The following is a 24,187-nucleotide window of genomic DNA, read 5'->3' on the forward strand; positions in this document are numbered from 1 at the left end:
CTGTTTATCCAACAATTCTAAGTATTATTATTCTTATACCCACTTCATTGATAGGGAGACTGAGGCACAGAGAGGTTAAGTAACCTGTACAAAGTTAGTGAAGGGCACGACTGGCATTTGAACCAAAGCGGGCTAGCTTCAGAGTTCATGCTCTTAACCACTGTAGTACCATACCCCTCTAAATAAAAGGAAGATTCTTCTAAAGAACTCTTCTAAAACTTCTCCTGTGATTTACCTTGTGCATTACTACAACAACCTGTTCCAAAGAAAATATCAGCAGAGTTGTAGAAATTATTCATTACTTGCCTGTTCAGTGGAACCCAGAAAGAGCCAATATAGACATTGCAATAAGAGTTATTAGGTACAGCATCTGAAATATTCCAGGGCTTCATGTTATAGGCATACAACAATAAAACCTATAAAAAATTAAAAGACATAAAATGTGACATCAAAACTACATTTGCCTCAAAATAATATCATTAAAGTTTTAGAAGTTTTCCTTTGAAAGTGAAAACAACTTTTTTTTTTCAATTCACTTTAAATAATTTTTTTTAAGTCAGGTCCATGCCCAATGTGGGGCTTGGACTGAGCCAGCCAGGTGCCCCTTGTTTCATTTTTTTTAATTTAATTTAATTTTTTTTAAAGAGGAATGATGCAAATGAGAATTGTATAAAATCTGAGGTGAAAATAAACATCAATTTGATATTGTGTTTAAAGAGTCACATTTTTTTTTACTACAATTAAGTTTAAATCTCAGCCTTTGAAGGCCCTCTATAAGTTTGAAACACGTACTTAGTGCATATCCAACCCTGTTTCTAGTTACTTCTCAACATGCCCCTTTCCCATCTGTGGTCATAGCAGCTCCATGCCTCACTTATGCTTCTTCATTCCTCTTTCCATTTCTACAACCTACATACAACTTTCTGGTCCCCACCTCTAATGGAGAATTTATCCTAATGGCTCATGCTCTGGTAATTTCCCTGTTGTTTCCACTTTGACAATCCTTAAAGTCAATTCCATAATTAGTAGCACCTATTTATGGTCATAGTCACAGAATTTGAGATTGATAGAACCTTGGAGAGGATCTGGTCTAAATCCCTCATTTTAAATATAAAAAAGCTAAAGCCCAGAGCTGGCAGTCAAAACTGACTAATTAAGTGCATGCATTTATCTTTGCTTCTTTGATAATCAAACTAAAATAAGAGTAAAGTATGCCATTAAAAAGGCATAAATCTACAAAGACAGATAAGAAGAGAGGAGATAAAGCAGACAAGAAATGTTAGCAACACGTTGAAGGACAGAAGGTACTCAGAAGAGCACTGGGTGACCCTGAAAACAAGAAAGGCTATGTCCTAACTGCCTTTGGAGGGGTTGCCAAGTGTGATGAGTGTCCTGGAAAGGCTTGGGAACTGGAGATGCCAGGTATCTTAGACAACTTCCCTCTCATCCCTTCAATGAGCCCATGCAACCAGATTTCCCCACTTTCTTTGCCTCGTCTATGGCCAAACTTCTTCCATTTTCCTCTCTGCTGAGACCAAATCAGAGATCTATTCTCAGGGTCATTAGGAACGGGGGTGAGATGCTAAACTGAAAACACTGGAGGAGGTGTCTGGGTGGCTCAGTCAGTTAAGCATCCGATTCTTGCTTTCAGTTCAGGTCATGATCTTACGACTGCGGGATAGAGCCCTGCTTCAGGCACCACACTCAGCAGGGAGTCTGCTTCAGGATTCTCTCCCTTTGTCCCTCCCCCCACTCACATGAGCAGTCTCTAAAATAAATAAATAAATAAATCTTAAAGAAAAAAAAAAAAGGAAACATAGGAATTGAAAGTCTGTATTCTAAACAAGAGATATTCCCTATCCCACTACAGGCCCTGCCTGGGATGTAGGAAACCAGACAGTGGTTGAAAAGGATCCTTTTTGAGGAAACTGACCAGACAAAGAGAAAAGACCCATGGGTACTGACATTTCAGAATCCTGCAATGAAACCGCTGGCTCCTGCAGTTACCCTACAATGAGGTCTACAAATCAATAAGTCTGACCTGATACACTTTTTAGCACCTTCAAACATGAATGAATAGCCAAGGGTCACCAGACATGAAATGAAAGGTAGAGGCCAAAACTAATATAAGAAAGGATTTTGAAGAGTCAGGTACGGAGAGCAGAAGAGAACTTCAATGAAACCATAATTGAGATCTTCAAACAGAATAAGACTATATTTCATCTGTGAATCAAGAGCACAGTGCTGTCAAAATGAACAGAAAAAACAAAGAGCTCTTAAAAACTAAAAAAATATGATAACAACAACTAAACAATCAAAAAAAGAGTTGAAATATAAAGTTGAATATATATCTCCCCATGAATGAAGTACACCTTAATTTTAAAACACAGGTAATAGGGGAGAAAAGATGAGAAAAATACTAATCTAATCAATTCAATATCTGAATAATAATTCTAGAAGGCATAGAGATAACCAAAGGGAGGAAATTATCAAAGAAAATAATTCTTCTTGAACTAAAGGCTATACTTTCCAGATTGAAAGGGGCTGTGTGGATGAAAGAGTTAAACCAAGGATCATCATGGAATTTGAGAACACAGGGGACAGAAGGAAAATCCCCAGAGCTTCCAGAGGGAAAAAAAAAATCAAAAGAAAGAACTAGGAATCAGAATAGGACCAGACTTAATAGCAATGCAGGATTGCTAGAGACAATGGAACAATGTTTCCCATGTTTTGAGGGAAAATAATTTTCAAACTAGAACTGTATGCCTAGAGAACAATGAAGTCAGCCTTAAAATTATGACTTTTTGTCAGTCAAGGTCTCTTTATATTCTGTGTAAGTACAGGGTCAATCTCAGTCAATCTGTTGCAACCTGTTAGTATCTCAGGGGACTGTAGTGATGGTATTGGCCCTTGGCCAAACCTGAATGAAATGTACTACCTACTGACTAATGCAGCCCAGTCCTTGGTTCTGAAACACACTAGAAGGCCGCCTGTGCCGTCTTGTCAGCATTTTTTTTTTGTAGAAAAATATACATATTGATGAATTGCATCTGGATTCTATTGTTCTCTTCTTTTCTATTACTGCATCTGGCCCTACATGTGGTATGGACTATATGAACAGAGAGGTATGAAAAACTCCTCTTCAGATAAGACATCTGCTTTCTTGAGACCAAGATATCTTATCATATTTTGGTGGCTCATGATCTGTAGATGAAGTGTGTTCTGTGCAACTGAGCAATGATCCTGGCAACTGTTCCTGAGCATCTCTCTCTAATGATTATCTGTACTTACTTTATCCTGACATGCCTTATCCTTTACCAAAATCTTCCTTGAACTACTTTGTAGAATATATTATATGGTGTGTTCTTTGAATAATTAGAACCTCCAATGCACTCTTTATTGGGAAGCTGGAAGATGTGTTTATTCAACATGACAGAGTGAGTCAAGATAGAGAGAAACATGGGACCCAGGGAATCCATCTCAGAAAGAGATGAAGGAATTCTCAGGAGGATGGTGAATGGGCTCTTATGACGCTATCTGATTCAGGAGAGCAATCAGTCCAGTTTGGATCATGTCTCTGAAGAAGACAATAAAAGAATGAGAAATAAACTGATGAGTTTGACCATATGGAGAAGAACTGTACAGCTTTTTGAAAGTTTAGGGAAAATGAGATATTCTAGAATACAGAGAAACATGAATTCAAACAAAAATAAAGCAGGTGTTTTTTTCCTTTAGGATAGAAGTCAGGAAGTAAGGAAAGAGGACCTTATTTGGTTTAGCTGTGAGTGATATTTACATAGTTGTGAATACCAGCTATGGGTTTAAGAATTATGATAGAACTCATTTAAGAGAATGTGCAGAAAGGAAGAATGTACGTGAGGGGGAAAAAAACAGGTTGATATTTGCCTTCATCTTCCACAGCAGCATGTGAGGTGAGGTTCATTACTCAAAGAATTATCATGTGAGCATGTAATTTAGATATATGGGGGGGGCGGGGACCCAACCAAACAGACACAGTTGAGAGTTAAAAGTAATTGTATCTGATGCTGGAATTCTGGGATGTGGACAGCTAGACAGAGAAATGTTCTTTTTATTCGTTAAAAGTCTTTTAAATTTAGTTTTTCAAACGATGGTAAATTTTTGATGAAACATTTCTGAAAAGAAAATGAAATGAGTCCCAGAGAGATTAGTCTGTCTTATGGTGTTTGCTCTTGCTTTGTGTTTGTTAACCTTGACTCCCAGGCTAGCATACAAAATCCCTGTGGACAGGAGTGACATCTTGTACTTTTTTAGTGGTGCTCACAGCACCTGCTACATGTTAATTAATATCTTCATATTTCTGAAATTTTCATTACATCTCGTAAGAGTTAATGAAGTTCCCCAAAGCTTGTTAGTGGAAAATTTTAAATAGATAATATACATTATATTTAACCCCTGATAATGAAAATGACTTTCTTCCTCCTCAGGCTGACACTTGTCAATGTTTTTGCAATACAATTTTAAAGCCTTTTCTAACTGAGCAAGGCACAACTGAATTCAAGGTGTAATAGTCAGAAATCAAACTGGGCTTGGATAAAATAGGGCAGTAGTTAAACAACCAACACTAAACTCACTTGCATATTTGTTGTGAGCCTGGGCTTTGGAGTCAGAGTGCCTGGCTTTGCTTCCACCACTTACTGTCTGCATGATTTGGGCAAATTATGGAAACACTATGCCTTTACTTACCTCATTTATAAAATGGAGATATGGTAATCCTCATCCCATGGATCATGTGAGGATGCAGTGAGTCAGTGTGAAGTGCTCAGAATATCACTGCTGTGGTTGTGAGCCTCATGACCATTCCTGGCTCCTCGGCCTACTATGCTTGGTACCTCACTCTCCATATTCTTTTAGACCCAACCCAGCTTCTCATCTGACCTCCCAGGCTGTCTTCATTGAATCCATGTGCTTAGTTCTATTCCCAACTGTCCCAGCTTCTCAGGGATAAGTGTTACCCTATAACACCTGACATACTCAGGACTGGATTCTGTAGGAGATAATACACCCATGTTGAAATTTCCAGTGCTCCCTTACTCACTTCTGCAAAGACTTGTTTTTCAAAGGCAAAGAAGTGATGTGTCTTTGACAAACATTGAGGAATACTGTATTTAAAGTGGCTTGACTGGGGAATCTCTTACACCCCAGCAATGGGTGAAAAGAGAGTCCCCCCTCTGCTAGATGGACTTGATTCATTACTTCCTCACGTTGGTATCTTAATCACCTAACAAAATGCCTGGCATATAGTAGCACTCAATCAACACTTTATTAATTAATTAGTAAGCAGCTAAGCTATATGCACGTTATAAAGAAATCCATATGAAGAAACCCCCAAATGGGAACTCTGGTCCCCATTTTCATTTTTGTCACTAATAAGTTGTGGCATTGGTCAAGTCACTTTACCTATATGGGACTTGGCTTCCTCACCTGTAGAATGAGAGCATCAAATAAATATTCTCTTAATTTCTTTTCAGTTCTGAAATTTCATCTGGGTGGTACTAAGAGAAGCCAAAGAAGCTTTCCAGTGGAGCCTACTGTTTAAGCTGCAATGCAGTAGCTTCTTGGAGAATCATCATTAGAGCTATTCAGTGGGTCTGGAGTGAGACCTGAGATTCTGCTTTTTTAGTGAGTTTCCAAAGAATGGCAATGCTGCTGGTTCTTCACTCTTTGATACCAGTCTCTACCTCCTTTATGCAGCCTTTGTCTTCCCCAGCTTCCAGAAAGAGGGTGTAATTTTGGGTCTCATCTGCAGCACCAGGTTCCCACTAGTCACTTGGCCAACAAGACCCAGAATCCAGAGCACCTCAGAGGGAAGCCCCAGGCATCTGTATGATCTCTGAATTACAGCACTCCTAACATTTGCACATTGAGCTTCTGCATTTAGTACGAATTGGTAGTTTTCCCAGAAACCCTAACTCTTCCTTCAGGATATAGGACTGAGCTTACCTTGCATGTACAGTCTGCTTATTTGGGACCATGAAATACAGTCTGGCTCTAGCCAGGGCTATAAAGATCTCCAGAAAGGATCACCAGCTCCATATCTCTTCTCCCCAGACTGTCTAGATTTCTACATTGAATAGACTTATCTCGAAGAACTTTTCCAGTTCTTCCCAACTCTGTTTTCACTTGACACATGGAGTCCCAATTTTCAGTGCTTTGCTTGATCAGACTTCTTGCACTTGATTATGCTTGTTTGCCTAAATCTTCAGTGGCCTCTGAATACCATGCCTTGGACTGTCTAAGTGCATTTAGAGCAATAGCCTTTGTAGCAGTTTGATTCCCTCCAAATTAGGTCTCATAGACCAAACGGAAGGTCCCACTACTGCTTCTTTATTGCCCTTCCTCCTGCTAGCTCCAAGTTGCATTCCTTTGAGTCTGATCAAGTAATAAACATAATTCAAAGTCTCACTCTAAAGCTGGGCTTGCGATTCAGAGCATCCTACTGGGAACTCTGGGTGCTAAAAATAGCACGAAGATGAGGTAGAATAAAGCTAGAGGTCCTAAGATGTATTCACAAGACAAATCTGAGCCATCAAACCTCTGGCTGTAGTTACACCTTTTTAAGCTAAGTTGTAGTTATGCGTCTTTGTGCCATTCTTCACAACTATTTTTAAAGCCTTTGTCCGGGAGTTTCATTAAAATGATTGCTCCTCAAAGCCTCTTCAGTGTCTGCCTCTAGAAGACACTGAAATTGTTCAAAAGATGTTTAGTTTGTAACAAAATTCCAGGGAAGAGCTTATAATGTGGTTCTACTATATTCTACTATATTCCTCTAAAGATAATTTTGTTAAATAGGATAATAAAATTTCTACCCCCAGACTTAAGAAGTCAAACTTTTCCAAGTTATAAACTTAACTCTAAAGATACAGTGCCATGGAAATATTTAGTCCTCTGAATTATCTAAAAATTTTATGTCAAAATCCCTAATTCCAGGATTTCTATTTTGCTGCCACCAGCATCCTTAGTTCTTACCAGTATTTCTGCTTCAGATACTAGATGAACTGAAGAGGACTGAGTAGGGTGAATCAAGTGATGTTAACTTGCATTGCTAATCCTCTAAGTCCCTGGAAACTCCAACACTTTATGTCAGATACTAATTTTCATCACCATCCCACCCAGAGGCTAGAAGTGCTTGCAGTCAGGACCACTGTCTGAGGACTCAACAAAGCACCATGTTGAGGAGTACAGACTTGGAGGAGTTCACACTTGGAATCAGATTGATCTGATCCTGATTCCTTGCGGACTAGCATTCCTCTATCCCGTGACTCAGTGTCCTCCTCTGTGAAATGGGGCTGAGGACAGTACCCACAGAGTTGTGAAGTTAATGTAAGCAAAGCATCTAGAATATACTAAGCTCTACATTCACTATTGCTATTATCTTGTGGTTTCATGAACTTCAGCCAGTTATTCAACTTGAAATTTATTATGAGTAGATAAATAGGCAAAACTACACCAATACTTAAATCATCAAACACATTTCACTGTTATCTTCTGAAAAGATAGAATCTTAGGTCTGAGTAGATCCAGTCCATCCAAGTCAGTGTTTCCCAGTTTTTTGAGTGAAATTTATGTCAGCAACTACATCTTTTATCATGAACCAATACATGCATATTTATTACCAAAGAGGAGAAAAATGTTCCTAAACTAAGAAATGGGAAAACTAAGAAATGGGAAAATTACTTTGCTTATGGCATAAGAAAACCACTCTAGCCACCTGTTTAAATCAGAATTTGTTAGCTGGTGCTCTCCTTTTAATCTCTGTCTCACACCAGTTCATGCCTCCATATTCATTGTCAGACACAACTGCTGATGGATAAAACTCTGTTACTCTAATTATCAGCTACAGATAGAATCATAGCATTAACTTCTCAGATCACTCTATCTCAGACTGATATGAATGTGATATTTCTATTTCTATGAGCTTGCAAAATGAACTTTATAGTTTATACTTTCTTACTCATTTTTTTAAAAATCAGTTCCTTAGGTAAACATTCTATTTCCCAAATATGTAATCTTTCTGTATCCATACCCTTCCTGAATGGATATACTCTTTTATTACTTGGTTGTTCCTCTTGCCAGCAATTAAACAAATTCTGACATATGCTGAAGATCAATCAATCTGAGAAATTTTCTTTTTAACAATATCATGAAACAAAAAATTCAGAAAACTTTTTTCCCGCTTTAATTTCTTTAAAAAAAAATACTACTCAAGATCCACACAATATTGATTCCATGGTCCATTACTATTCTTGAATCTAGAAATTGAAAACTACATTACTGAATTCCCCAAAAGAGACAATGCAGATTTATTATTTTTAAAACCATATGGAATATCTGGCATAGATTTGACATGGAAAATGTGGGAAAGAGAATACTTTCAAAACATGACAAATAGCTTTAAATGTTCCTCGGGAGTGATATGTTAAAGTTCCTTTTTTTTTTTTTTTTTTTTTTTTGTAAGAGTAGAAAGAGATATAACTGATCAAGAGTTAGCAGAAGGTTGCCAGCTAAGGAGGCAGAATGAAGAGGACAATGGGAGAAGTATGTTCAAGAGCAAAGAGAGATAGACCCAGGATATTTCACGATCTGACAGGGTCACATGGGTCAAGGAGCGGCAGAAGCTACCAGAGGCACAGCTAGAGGGGACAGCACTCAAGAGCTGGAAAATGCAAGAGTAGACCAATGCAGGAGGCAAAAAGCAAATGAAAATGCTGAACAGGGCAAAACCATATGTCAACCGTTTTATGGGGGAAAGCCTGAGGCTTTTCTTAGAGAGAGCAGCAATCAAAGGAATGCTATGGTGGAAGGTCCCTCTGCAAATGACTACAGTGACCACCTATTCCATTTTTAAAACCCTGACCTCTCATCAAGATTCTCCTAGAATGTGAATCACTTTTCTTTATCCAATTGTTCAGGGACTGATATTAAACTAATTCTAAATACTTGTCCGGATCTCCTCCTGCTCCCCAGTTAGTCCTAGTGCAAATGTCTTTCCATGCATATGGACATAGGTGTGGATAAAGATAAAGATGCAGAGTTAGATAAAAATAAAAATAATGAACATTAAAACAGGAGTGATATGTGTGATATAAATTTATGAAGGGCACTTAAAGGCAAACTAAGGTTTTTTCTCCCTATATGCTATGAACTTTAATTTTGCTGGTAAGGCACAGTTTATTCTCTTTTCTATATGATGTTGGCAGCTAAAGTATCTATAAGAATATATTGTTGCTAAATTTTTTAAAAAGCTTCTAAACAATGTTTAACAAGTGTATTACATGTACATTTGAAGTTATCAAACTTTAACACAGCATAATAATTTTAAAATAATTTTAGATAATAATGAATGAAGATTACTATTTATTGAGGTTAAGCATTTACCCAGTCATATCTATTTACAGATAAGGATAACTATGATACAGAAAATTTAGCCAATCTACTGAAGATCACAAAATTATTAAGCTGGGATTCCAACCCAGGTGATTTGGCTCCAGAGGCTCCACAGTAATATAAAAGTCAAAAAGGAAAAAAAGATATTTAGTAACTTTAGACTTTGATAAGTATATATGTTGTCCTACAGGTAACCACTAAAGGCGCTGAAAAAAAGTGTATAATTTCAAAACTCATAGAGGAAAAATGAATGATAAAAATAATCTAAAAGAAGGGAAAAGAGAAAAACAGAAGAGTTAAGACAAGTAAAAACACAAAATAACATGATAGATTTAAAACCAAATATATTAGCATTTACATTAAATGTAAATGTATTAAATTCTCCGTCAAAATACAAAGTTGTCGAACTATATTTGAAAATATCTAAATGCATGCCTTTGATAAAAACACAAAACACAAATATACGAAAGGGTTGAAAGAAAAAGGTTGGGAAAAGATATACTGTGAAAATAACCACAAGAAAATCATTTTACTTTAGTAATAACAAACAAAGCAGACTTTATGAGGAAAAACCATAATTACAAAAAGGCCACAAGTCATTTCAAAATGATAAAATGTTCAGTTCACCAAGAAGATACAAAGGTAATTTGATTGCACCTAAGAGCATAGTCTCAAATTATGTAAAGGAAAGTTTGACAAACTAAACAATGAAAATCACTATGAGAGATTTAAATATACTTCTTTTAATAACTTATTATTTAAAAAAATTAAAGGCAAACAAACAAGAATAGGAATTTAAACAAGACTAACCAAACTGACCTATTCGTATATATGGGAATACTGCCTTAGCAACAGAGGACCACACATTCATTTTAAGAGCAATGGAATATTTATACAATAAATCCTTTCCTGGAGAAAATATGCAGGTTTCAACAATATCAATTATAGAGAGCATTTTTTATTATCACAGAACAACATAATCTAAGAATAAATAACAAAACATATGTTTCTAATACATATAATATATAACAAAAGTTTTAAAACTATTTTTAACTGAATGATAATAATAATACTATAATAAAAACTTGCTTGATGAAACAAAAGCACTGTTTAGAGAAACTCATAGTCTTCAAATGTATACATTAGGAAAAAAAGGACTGACTATTAAAACAAACATCTAACTCAAGAAGTCAGCACATAGGAAAAGAATACAAAACAAAAGCAAAGTAGAAGATAGATATATGGATTAGTGAAATAAAATTAACTGTTGAGAAACCTCTGGTGACAATGATCAAGAAAAAAGACACAAACCACCAATGTAAGAAATGAAAAGGGACACTTCAATACAAATGCAATGAGGAGATTAAAAGTATGAGAGAAGTTTTAAATAAAATGAAAAAATTCCTAGATAAAGCAACTTAAAAAAACCTGACTCAAGAAGAAACAGAAAACTCCAATGTTCTATAAACAGGGGTGATAGTCAAAATACTTAAAACTTGGTTTGACATGGGTACTAATCATTAGAACAGATATTGATCCAATCAGAACTGATACCAATTCTGGTATCTAGTAAATGAGCACTAGTACTTAATGGCTGCCTCTAACTATTAAGAATTAAATTACTAATTTTCTATTTTCTCACCAAAAAACCCCACTAGGATCAGATGGCTTTACTTATGAGTTCTTATCAAATATTTGAGGAGAAAAGTTTACTCTAAACTTACAGAAAGGTCACCAGAGAATAGAAAAATATGGCTATTTATCAACTCACTTTATACGTCTAACAAAATCTTGATGCAAAATATATCTGACAAAGATAGTATGAAAATGAAAATTTTAACCCAATATTACTCTTAAACAGTGGCAAAAATCTAATACAAAACTTGAATAAACTGGACCTAGTAAAATTAATATATGACCATTTTGAGTTTATCTCAGGAACATAAGATTGATTTAATATTTTAAAAAATCAATTAGTATATTAAAATCATAAAATAATATTAATAGACACAGCAGAAGATATGGATTTGATTAAAAATCTTAGCCAAGCAATGTCTACAATAGCCAAACTATGGAAAGAACCTAGATGTCCATCAACAGATGAATGGATAAAGAAGATGTGGTATATATACACAATGGAATATTATGCAGCCATCAAAAGAAATGAAATATTGCCATTTGCAACAACGTGGATGGAACTAGAGGGTATCATGCTTAGTGAAATAAGTCAATTGGAGAAAGACAACTATCATATGATCTCCCTGATATGAGGAAGTTGAGAGGCAACATGGGGGGTTAGGGGGGTAGGAGAAGAATAAATGAAACAAGATGGGATCGGGAGGGAGACAAACCATAAGTGACTCTTAATCTCACAAAACAAACTGAGGGTTGCTGGGGGGAGGGGGGTCAGGAGAAGGGGGTGGGGTTATGGACATTGGGGAGGGTATGTGCTATGGTGAGCGCTGCGAAGTGTGTAAACCTGGTGATTCACAGACCTGTACCCCTGGGGATATAAATACATTATATGTTTATAAAAAAATAAAAAATAATTAATTTAAAAAAATCTTAGCCAAGTAGACAGTAGAAAAAAAAATTCTTAAATTGATGAGGTGGCTTCAAAAAAAAGTTAAACATCCTCTATTATGGTGACACACTGGAAAGTATCCCTTGATGATCAGAAAAAAGAAAAAATGATCAACTCAAGCCAGACTTTTCCTGATTTCTTAGTTATTTCAGATTCATTCTACTAGACAACATAGATTCTATATTGCTGGATATTTTCATCTATATGACAAGGATTTGGACCCTATTTTTAAGTTATAATGGTCAAGTTAAACTTTACATCTAAATATAAGATTTAACTTTGTGATTATATTACATACCATAGGTTCTGTGTCCTTTGGAGGTCTTTCTAGAGGAGGAATGTACCACTGAAAGCAAAGTTCTTTGTTTAAATCTTGTATCTTCATATCTGATGACACATCTCCAGAAGATGGGCTGGCAGAGAGTTTATTTAATGATAAATTGGAGTGTAGAGAAGTGTCATGATATAACTAGGGGAAAATCAAAAGCCGTTTAGTTGCTGGTAATAAATTCATTCAATATTTAAAACATTCACTCAATATCCATTTAGTATTTTCTACATTATAAAATTCTGGGAATTGTTTTAGTTTGCTTTATAGGTGTAGCTTTTAAAACTGTTCCAAATTAGCAGAGAAGATTCTACTACAGAAAAATATGCTTCAAAACACATGGGACTCAGAGTGCCTGGGTGGTGCAGTTGATTAGGTGTCCAACTCTTGGTTTCGGCTCAGGTCATGATCTTCGGGTCGTGAAATCGAGCCCTGCCTCGGGCTTCTTGCTCAGTGCAAAATCTGTTTGAGATTCTCTCTCTCTCTATTTTTCTTCCCCTCTGCCCCTCTTGCTCATGTTCTCTCTCTCTCTCTCAAATTTAAATAAATAAATCTTAAAAAAAAAAAAAAGAAGAAAAACCTATGGAACTCAACAAATGTTTTCCACTTTGGTGACTCTCCCAGACTAAAGATCTAGAGAGGAAAATGTCACTACTACCATTTTAGTCTCAAGATCATTACAGATTCTAAGAGAACATCTCCTTTTTTTCTTATTTATTCAGTGGCAAATAAACTGAGGGTATGATTATAATAAATAATATCTACTTTCCAACAGCATTTTTTGCAATGTCACATGCAAAATAAGACACAATTTTTGCTATAAAATATTAAAATCTACTGATCTCATTCCCTCTTTACATGAATGTGGTTGATTTGTAAATTCAGTCTTGGAACATCTGAGACTACTTTGATGCAACCAGTTCCCTGAATCAGGAGTTTTCAGGAAACATAAATGTATAGGATGCAATTGGCAATTTCATAAATTATTCAGTTTTTTAAAACTAGCTCAGAAAACAAAGCATGGTTGCTATCAAAAAAATAACAGTCTATCCAGAGAGATAATAATAGTGATAATAATACCTCAAATCTGAAAAGGCCTTTCTTTAATGGAATGTAAGCAATTTTCAAAATTAACTTGCTCTTATTCAATCCAAGATTATAGCATGGTAGCTGGGAAGCAATTCTCTTGTTGAACTTTTGACATCCAAGGTATCTTAAGGCTTGATGATGAAGGGGAACATGTAAGTGGTCAGTAAGAAATGCCTGTTGTTTCTGTAAGGCTTTGTGCCTCCCACTATTTCTGAGCTTATTCAAGATACAATACAAGACTGTCAGTGAGAGTCTTCAAAATAAAATAAAAAGAGAAATAAAGCACAGGCCTTTCAAATTGTCTACTGATAAAAGAAAAAAATATGTCACGACTGAAAGGTAACATTAAAGATGAAAACTTTACAAAAATGTCTAGAGACTATCATCATAAAAGGATATTATAAGCCAGAATCCTCATTTATTAGCACTATGATACTAAAAGCATAACCAAAATAAATAATAAACAAGACTATTATGTTTAAATAATCATTTAAAAGTGCTAAATTAAGATTAATTCTATGTCATGTGGTTCACCAAAAATTCAGGTAAACAACTGATTCCAAAAATTTCTATATTTTTTTCATATCTCAGTGCCTTTCAGAGGTTCTGACAACTATTTTAGCAAGAATTCATATTTAATTACTAAGCAGAAAAAAATAACTAAGGAGAGAAAAATAATAAGCAAATACTTACTATTTCAGTATATACAGCATTTACTAACATGATGGTCTAATAATGGTAATTGTAACAAAAGTTAATATCAAAAGAGGCATTTAATTTTCTATTACCTCTACAAAAACATAAAGTCTATTTGCTAATGGAATTAAGTATCTATGCTCATTGATGGACCATACACTGAATATTTTTTATATGTTTTATTTATTCTTTGAAAGGAATGAAATAATAGACCTACCAGGAGAAGCCTTGTTTGCCACAGTCCTAAAAACAACAAATCACTTTATACTAGTCAAATATTTGACCTGACAACAAGTCTAAACATGAATCACCCAGCATTGTGCATAATTTTAATCATTTTTTCTAGGAATTTTTAATGTAATTTGTTTGGCACCTTTGTTTTTCCACCATAGAGCTTCAATAGACCTAACAATATGCAGACACACACATTGATGAGCCTGGCACCTAGCAATGATCTCTCTGGAAAGACATCTACTTCTTTGTGGAGGAAAGGCAGGATTAAGTATCAAATTATAGAAAGAGTTTGATTGAAATAGCCTCCTGAGTGATTAAAAGCTCAAAAACGTTATTATAAAAATCAGCCAAGCTTGCAGTTTATTTTTTTAAAAAATCCAAAAGGCTCTATGCTCGTTAGCTGTCTACCCCAGTGAAACGAACACATGATTAGGTGGCTTGCACCTGTCAGGCGAGCGACAGTGATCTCCAGAGCTGATTATTGTGGGAGAGTGTTACACTAATTATATTTAAAAAAAAAAAAAAGAGCAAACAGGGTACAACAATCTTTGGTAACACTCTGCCATTAGAAATGTCACCTATATTTACAGGGTATTCAAGGTTCTCCATTCGGAGCTCCATGCTTAAGAAATGGGTGATAGTAGGCTGGCCTTAATACTAAAATCCTTAAGCAGAGCTCCTTTCGGAATATTAAGAAATCACACCAATTACTTTCCAGACACATACAAAATAGTCACAAGAATACATTCACAAAACTATAGTTCTCCACCTTCTCATTCTCTGCCCTTATGCCAGAATGAATACCTGAGGCATCTGGGACACATGGCAATAATCCTCAAAGAGAGTCACAGCTTCTAGAAGGGTGAATTGGGGATCTGGTTAGATGGAAATGATTTCATCCCACTCCTGCTGCTTCCTTCCCAGCTGAGGGTCAGAAATTTACAGTACATTCCTGGCCTTTCAACTCTTCTCACTCCTCTCCCCTGGAGAACTACTTGACTGGTGAATTTGGGAAAAAATAAATGTTGGATATGCATATTATGCTCTTTCTTCTTGGGAGAGAATGGTTTGTGGGGAGTGACTATTCTCTGTTCCTTCATGAGACAGATTTTTTTTTTAATTTTTAAAGATTTTATTTATTTGTCAGAGAGAGAGACTGAGAGAACACAAGCTGGGGGAACAGTAGGCAGAGGGAGAAGCAGGCTCCCTGAACAAGGAGCCTGAGGTTGGGACTCGATCCCAAGACTCTGGGATGGTGACCTGAGGCGAAGACGAACGCTTAACTGACTGAGCCACACAGATGTCCCCAAGAGACAGATTTTTAAAAGGTTTGTGTCCACACATGTTTTAAGGGGGCCTATAATGACCAAACCAACCAAACAAACACAGCTGGATTGGGAAAATCTGTCTACTGTGCTATTTGCTTTTAGGAAGACCATTTCCAGTAAATATAAACTATATCCTGCAATGTCAACACTGACTCATCAGGGTGGGTATTTTTTAAATCCCAAACTCTTAAATTTTTTTATTTCTTAAATGATCTATAATCTGGGCCAGAAATAGGGGTGTCGAGCATTGGGCATGCCAATCCTCCCATGTGGATTCTAATGCACTGCCTGGACAGCAACTCCACAACTCTGAGAATCACTTCTATAAATGAATACTTAAATTATCTCTTAGTAGGTCTTCCCACTACTTTTTAAAATCACAATTTATTAATAGTAACCTCACTCTTTTGTTCAAGAATGGTTTTTTTAAAAAAATAGATTATTATCTATCCAAAAATCTAGCAGAACAAGATAAACAAAGGTTCTCAATGTGGAAGAAGTCACATTTTCAGGTCACTTCTCTGGGCTTAGAAATATGGACATGTCTGATATGGGCAAGTTTATAATTATAAAAATGAAAGTACTGTATGGTGAAGTCCAAAGTCAAGAGAATTCAAAATTAATGACTGATGTGTTTTTTTGTTTGGAAAGAATTCAATGCAAATGACTTGATTTATTCATTTTATAAATACAAATTAGAAATTTACAATACACGATACCCACTTGAGTTATCTCAAATGTGCTTCCTTCAGAAATATAACAATGATTCTAAGAAGTTTTACAAACATATATGTTTGAGAACAGTACCTTGACTGGGTCATATAAGACTTTTTCCAAAAAAAGTGTATTTTCCAATCCTTGACATAGTTCTTTTGGAAATTCATCAATACAAGAGGAAGAATACAGCTGCAAAAATCTTTTAAGGAAAAAATGCATTTCTTTTTGGCGTAAAATCAGCCCAGAGTTGAAAAAGGACGTGAGAAGTGTATCATCTGGCAATGAAATTCCAGATCCTGGTTTTGGAGATGCTTAGGGAAGAAAAATATGTTAATTTAGAGTCATATTAGACAAGAGAATAGTCTCAGTATTGTTGGTATTTGCTCATTAACTGTTCTCCCTATAAATCACACCACCTCAGCTAGTGGTTGCCAGTGTAATTCCTCCATTTTTAATGTTATACACCAATGGCATTGCTTCTTGCCACAAGGAAATGAAGAAAATTTCAGATGGGTGTGAGGATATTGCTTTAGGTTCTAAGCTTGACAATACAAAATATTGTACATAGTCATCTTATTTGGGACTTACCCTGACAAAGATCTTAAAGCAAAAACTTAGGTGCAGGTAATTTATTTGAAAAGTGATCTCAGGAGCATAAGTGAGAGAACAAATGAAGTGTGATGGAGGGAAGAGCCAACAGAGAGTTAATGGATGGGCTGTAGCTTTGGACAATAAGGGCTCAGTCCTGCTGAAGACTTCCTGAAAAATAACATGTAGAACAGTCTGGGATTGGGAAACTGGAATGCTTTCTACCAGTTTCCTACCTCGTTAGTATGTGTGGAATCCCTGGCATTTTGGGCTGTCCTGACAGTGGGCTGAGCCAGTCTCAGTAGTTTTGGGAAGAGCCCAGGGCAGAAAAGCAGTAAAATGTGGGCACTTGAGAGGTGCCAGCAGGTGAATTCAAAGGTGAGCTGAGTTGATATGGAGTAGGCATTGCCAGACCGTGCTCTACTGGCTCATGTCCACATCCTCTGCTCTCGAACTTCTTATATTCTTGCCCTTCTCGTGATGCACCTTTTACACCTCACACCTCTCTGTGTGCTTTCTATCCCAATGCTAACTCTTGATAACCATGCGTAGTAACTCTGTGACTCAGCCTATTTGCCCTGCCAGCTTCTCCATCACTGGGCCCTGACAAGGGTCAAACTGTCTTTTCCAACTATCTGCACTGATGAACAACACGAAATCACCAATTTCATGAGCACAGTGAGAAACACAAGAGGGACTGACATGAAGCAGATTATCCCAGTTTTTCTGGATGTTCTTCAGACAGCACGGATGATACAACAACAACAAAAAACTAAACAAAACAAAAATACTCAATAAAGTTACATATCTTATCTGAAGTCATGTATTTTTTCTCTTTAACATATTGGATACTGGAACATTCTCTCCTTAAAGTCAAAATTCCATACTGTTCATTTCATAAGCTGTCAATTGTGATCACTCTAATTCTTAACTATTTTGAGCCATGGGCCACTTTGGCAGTCTTGGGAAGCCTCTGGATACATCCTTACAGTAACATTTTTAAATATGTGAAATAAAATATATAGAATGTCAGAGGAAGTTAGCTATATTGAAATACTATTCTAGCCAAAGATCTGTGTATCTCAGGTTATGAGTCTCTGAAATTTTCATATTCTGATGAGAGTTCACTCCAAAAAGAGGTCAATAGCATTTTAAAATTCTAAAAAAAAAAAAAGATGACTTAATAAGAACTGGAAAATGTGTTTTTCTTAACCCATCAAAACCTACCTAGCAGTTTGCTCATATTATTAATCCTTTGCAGATGAATATAATAGCGCAGTAGAAGAATCCATGTAATATCCACTTTAATCTGAGGATTTTTTCTAGCATCTGTATTATCATACTCGCCATCACTTTGATAAGAGCATGTATAGGCAGTCGGGAAGACCACTTGGTAGTTATCTAAAAGTAAAAAATAATAACAGTAAATGAAGAAAGTTTGTAAGACAAATATTATGCTTTCCTTGAAAAATAACCATATGAAAAAAAAAGCACAACCCATAAAAGAAAGACTGACATATAGGGCCACATTTGATTAAAAAACATTTTTATATCACAAAAGACACCAAACATAAAGTTAAAAGACAGGGATGCCTGGGTGGCACAGTGGGTTGGGCCTCTGCCTTCGGTTCAGGTCATGGTCTCAGGGTTCTGGGATCGAGCCCCGCGTCGGGCTCTCTACTTGATGGGGAACCTGCTTCCCCTTCTCTCGCTGCCTGCCTCTCTGCCTGCTTGTGATCTCTCTCTCCAACTAATGGATAAATAAAATCCTAAAAAAAAAAAAGTTAAAAGACAAACCACTGACGGAGAAAAAAATTTAGAATATTTAGAATACGTATGAATTGTTTTTCTCGAATATGTGTTATTCCTTTGATAAAGAAAAGTCAGAGTCCAACAGAAAAATGGACATAAAATTTCAACAGTCAAGTCATAGAAAAGGAGACCCAAATAGCCAAAATTTTAGCATTGTTAAAAATCAGAAAAATGCAAATTAAAATGAAATACATTTCCACCTCTCAGTAATTGATAGATACTAAAATCTGAAGATAACAAATAGTGATAATAATGTAAGGCAACTGGTATCTTCATATACTACTTGTAAGAGCAACTTCTTGGGAAAGCAGTTTGACAAGATCTTATACAATTAGAAATGCAGATACTCGTAAGTGGTATAAGTGCATGAGGACTCTTATAGAAGACAGTCACGACACCATTGTTGTAATATCAAAAAATGGAAACTTGGAAATGTAAAAAGAAGTCTATTCATTTTGTGGCATGCAAAATGAATTAATTAGATCTATAAGGCAGAAAGTATATGGTGTAGGGCCACAGTTCAAATTCCAGATGTACTTCTCACAAGTGTGTGACCTTGAACCTCTCTGCTCCTCTCTGAGCTTTTGAATTCCTCAGTTTTAATTTCCTCATCTTTAAAATGGGCATGGTAAAATCCTGAAAAGATTGTCACAACACACACATACACGTATATTTATATATTATAGCATATATATAGTATTTTATTAGGATATTTATTAGGATATTTATTGGTATTTATTAGGATAATGGCTGCTTCCAGGAAGGAAAAGAAGAAAGATGAATAGAAACTTTTATGGTTAATGGTCTACGTATGTTTTCTTGAATAATAAGATGAATTCCCATGCTCTTACCAACCAGTTTAGCAAAGAGAATATTCCCAGTACTTTTGGAATACTGTGCAAACCTCTGCCTAATCCCATTTCCTTCCTCCTTTCCTTCCTTCCTTCCTTCTCTTTTTTTCTCCTATCTCACATACTTTTTTCTTTGTTTCTAACCTTTGGGTGCTGAGGTACATTTGCTAGTAACTTACTTTTAAAAAGTTCACCAAAAGAAAATCAGCTGAGTCCTTACTCAACTCAGTCATGCTTGACTGATTGTTTAGCTAAATATATGATTTTGGTTGAAACTCATCTTTCCTTAAAACTTTAAAGGTCTTAGTATACTGTTTTCTAGTATCCACCATTGCTGGGGAGAAGCCAGATGCTAATCAAATACTCATTCCTGTGTTTGACCATCTTCTTTACTCTGTAATGTTTTTAATGAACTCCTTGTTATTTGTGGTGATTAAAAATTTCATTTTGCATCTAGGCCTAGGTCTTTTTCATTCATGCTGTTTGTTATGTAGTAGGCCTTTTCAGTGGAAACATTGACCATCTCTCCTTGTGGTCTTGCAAAATATTCTTGTATTTATTTCTCTGATGCAATAAATATAAGAACATATTGATTCTCTTTTTCTCTCTTTTGCTCTCTTTCTACCTTTCTCTCTCATACCATATACTTGGACACTTGGTTTAAAACAGATGTGACACAGCAATATTGTGAAAAATGTTGGTCTTTTTAATACATGGTTCTGGGTTAATTGTATATCATATGGAAAAATTAATCTTGACTTCAGCCTCACACCATATACAAGAATAGATTCTAGGTGACTTGGTGACTTGCAGATCTAATTGTGGGGGGGAAAAAAGATGGTAAACATAGGAGAGTATCTTTATGACTTTTGCATAGAAAAATATTTCTTTTTTTTATGTTATGTTAGTCACCATACAGTACATCACTAGTTTTTGATGTAGTGTTCTATGATTCATTATTTGCGTATAACACCCAGTGCTCCATGCAATCCATGCCCTCCTTAATACCCATCACCAGGCTCACCCACCTCCTCACTTCCCCTCCTTTTCTAACACTCTCAGTTCGTTTCCTAGAGTCTATAGTCTCTCATGGTTTGTCTCCCCGCTCTGATTCTCCCCTTTCGTTTTCCCCTTCCTTTTCCTAATATCCTCTGTGCTATTCGTTATGTTCCACAAATAAGTGAAACCATATGATGATTGACTTTCTCTGCTTGACTAATTTCACTCAGCATAATCTCCTCCAGTCCCATCCATGTTGATACAAAAGTTGGGTATTCATCCTTTCTGATGGCTGCATAATATTCCATTGTGTACATGGACCACATCTTTAATGTTGTCCAATTTATAAATCTTTTCTTTTGTGGCTTATGCTTTCTGTTTTCAGTTTTGAAACTCTCATAGAAAAAGAATTTCTAAAATTATGAACTTTGTATAATCAAAAGGTATAACTAGCAAAACGTAAAGGCAAAGCACAGAGGGGATAAAAGATATTTGTAATACTTATACTCTACAAAATGTTTATATCCAGAATACTGAAAGAATCTCTCCCTATTTCTAAAAAGACAGAAAACTCCCAATAAAACTGGTCATGATTCTTGAATAAGGAGTTCCCAAAAAAGACTTAAAAAAGCCAATACTGGGGCACCTGGGTGGCTCAATCGGTTAAGCAGCCGCCTTCACCACAGGTCATGATCCCAGGGTCCTGGAATCGAGCCCCACAACAGGCTCCCTGCTCAGTACAGAGCCTGCTTCTCCCTCTCCCTCTGCCTGCTGCTCTGTCTACTTGTGCTTTCTCTGTAGCTCTCTGTCAAATAAATAAGTAAAAATCTTTAAATTAAAAAAAAAAAGGCCAATACTATATATAATAGTGTCCTTACCTTTTTAGTCATCAAGGTAAAATTTAAATTCAAACCTCTTTGGATAACTTCTTGATAGTACTAAGTTGAAAATATATATACCTATGACCCAGCAATTCTACTCCTTGGTACATAGATAAAAATGTGTATGTTTAAGGGGCTCCTGGGTGGCTCAGTGGGTTAAAACCTCTGCCCTCGGCTCAGGTCATGATCCCAGAGTCCTGGGATTGAGCCCCACATTGGTCTCTCTGCTCAGCGGGGAGCGTCCCCCCCCCCCGCCCCTCTGCCTGCTTCTCTGCCTACTTGTGATCTCTGTCTGTCAAATAAATAAATAAAATCTTTTAAAAAATGTGTATGTTTGTCCACAAAAACTAATATACAAGTATATTCATAGAAGCATCATTCCTGATAACCCCCAAATATTTATCAACAGTAGAATGGCTAATAAATTGTTATTATGTCCATCAAAGAATGAACTACAAAAGTGTTGAACAAAAGAAGACAGATACAAAAGAATATAGGCTATAATTTCACTTACACAAAAATCAAAAGCTGGCAAAACTAATACATGTGTTAGAAATCAGAAAGCAGGGATGTTAGGATATGTTGACTAACTTTATTGTGGTAATTATTCTGCAATGTATACATGTATAAATCATTATACTTTACACCTAAAACTTACAAAATATTATACATCAATTATATTTCAATAAAGCTGGGGGGAAAAGGGGGGCTGGTTGGCAGTGGAAGGGGGCATGATATAGACTTGTAGGGTACTGGATTTATTTTATTTTTTACCCATGATGGTTATATGGGCATTTTCTTTATGATATTGAATGAAACTGTATTTTCATGATTTGTGTGATTTTTCCATATTTATGTTACAACACAATAAAATATTTTTGTGGTGACTTCCAGCAAAGTTGTCCATATAGAATTGGCATGTTGTCTTCTGCTGGAAATCATCCCAAAACAACACAAAAAACAAATAACAAAATGCAAATTCTATTTTCAATAAACCAGGAATGAACTAAAATCCCAAACCACAAGATGCACAGCACTGTGCCCAAAGTAGTTGTCCCCAGGTAGAGGATACAAAGGAGGCAGAGGATAATATTCAGATTTAAATCTCAGAAAGAAAAGGCAATGGTGAGTTGCATGTTTTTAAAACAGTTATGGTGGCATAAGTTGAGGTATCTTAAGACCGATTGCTCAGAGTTTAAAGAAAAAGAAATACACACACATTTTGAACGTGGATGTGATAAGCTCTTTAAAGCCAAAAAAAAAAAAAAATTCTTTGTTACAGCTTTTCAAACTACAAATGAAAAAGTCAGTGAAGCATCATATAGAGTAGGTTATCATATTGTGTTGGCTAGAGAAACGCATACAAAAGCCTAGAAACTAATAAGTTAGCATTGCTGAATACATATCCTGAAGACTAAGACCTCAGTGTCCTGTTTGCGATAACTTGCACTGGTTGAAAAACCAGTAAACAAAATTGTAGCATTTTCCAATAATAAAATAACTTGTTGAATTCGAGATGTAGCTGCAAACATGAAGCCTCAGTAACACATCCGCAGAGTTGCACTTTTGCCTTACAAATGCTCACATCTGTGGACATTGTTGGTCATGCAGTTTTGCTTGGATTTATCTAATAATATCAGCACCAACTATTGAAAGATCTCCTTGTTTGTGAATGATGAGCAAGAATCAAGTGAAATATGCAAAATGTTGAATAATCTTTCCGAATTCAGTGGCTTATCCTGGAATAAGTGTGTTGACATGTGCATTGATGGTACAAAAGGAATGATAAGTAAAACTGTGGTGCCTTCCCCTAGGAAGGCAGTGACATCAAACTGTACTAGTAGTTCCTGCCATGCACTCATAGTAAAATGAATAAATTAAAAAATAAATGTTATGCTAATAGTAGTACATGTTAAGTTTGCTTTCCTTTAATGTTTTCATGGTTACACATATTTAGAGCACTGTATTTTTTGTCCTTTTTTGTTAAGAAAGCTTTAGCATTTCTAAAAGAAATTATCTCATTTCAAGTTGTCTGTTAATTCTGACACAGCTTGTATATTTTAGTCATTTGTAAATCTCTTCATACTGTAGTGTTTTCTCCTTTTTTAATGACTGATACAGTATCCTAATTACAAGGTTATTTTGTACTTGTCTTAATTTCTTGAGTGTAATAAAAAACAGTTTAAGAAAAAAAAATAGAAATAAATAAAAATGACAGTTTCACTTAAGAATGTCCCTGATAAGCAGAAAAATTAAAGTTATTAACTACTGACCCTCAAGCACACATCTTTTTTCATAATTTGTGTGATGAAATGGGAAGAACACATAAAATGTTTTCACTCAATCATCCAAAAGAACATAATCTTGCCATTTGCAGCAACGTACGTGAAACTAGAGTGTATTATGTTAAGTGGAATAAGCCATTCAGAGAAAGTAAAATATCATATGATTTCATTCATATGTAGAATTCAAGACAGAAGGAAAAATTAGATAAAAACAGAGAGAGAGGCAAACCAAAAGAAACTCTTAACTATAGAGAACAAACTGAGGGTTGCTGGAAGGGAGGCAGAGGAAGGAGGAGGGATGGGTTAAATGGGTGATGGGCATTAAGGACGGCACCCAGTGATGATCACTGGGTGTTTATGTAAGTGATG

At 35.8% G+C, this 24,187-nt stretch overlaps 1 protein-coding gene across 1 annotated transcript in view; it reads right to left on the reverse strand.

The window, feature by feature from the left end:
- Positions 1-24,187, reverse strand: part of CFAP54 (cilia and flagella associated protein 54) — a 309,373-nt gene that overhangs the window by 35,875 nt on the left and 249,311 nt on the right. The window contains exons 62-65 of the mRNA XM_046012575.1: positions 18,218-18,391; positions 16,493-16,713; positions 12,309-12,479; positions 307-416 (exon numbers count right to left, since the gene is read on the reverse strand). Coding sequence (XP_045868531.1) covers positions 307-416; positions 12,309-12,479; positions 16,493-16,713; positions 18,218-18,391 — 676 coding nt within the window. The remainder of the gene's footprint in view (positions 1-306; positions 417-12,308; positions 12,480-16,492; positions 16,714-18,217; positions 18,392-24,187) is intronic.

The sequence above is a fragment of the Meles meles genome, chromosome 7 (genome assembly GCF_922984935.1).
Source record: "Meles meles chromosome 7, mMelMel3.1 paternal haplotype, whole genome shotgun sequence".
Classification (NCBI taxonomy): Eukaryota; Metazoa; Chordata; class Mammalia; order Carnivora; family Mustelidae; genus Meles; species Meles meles.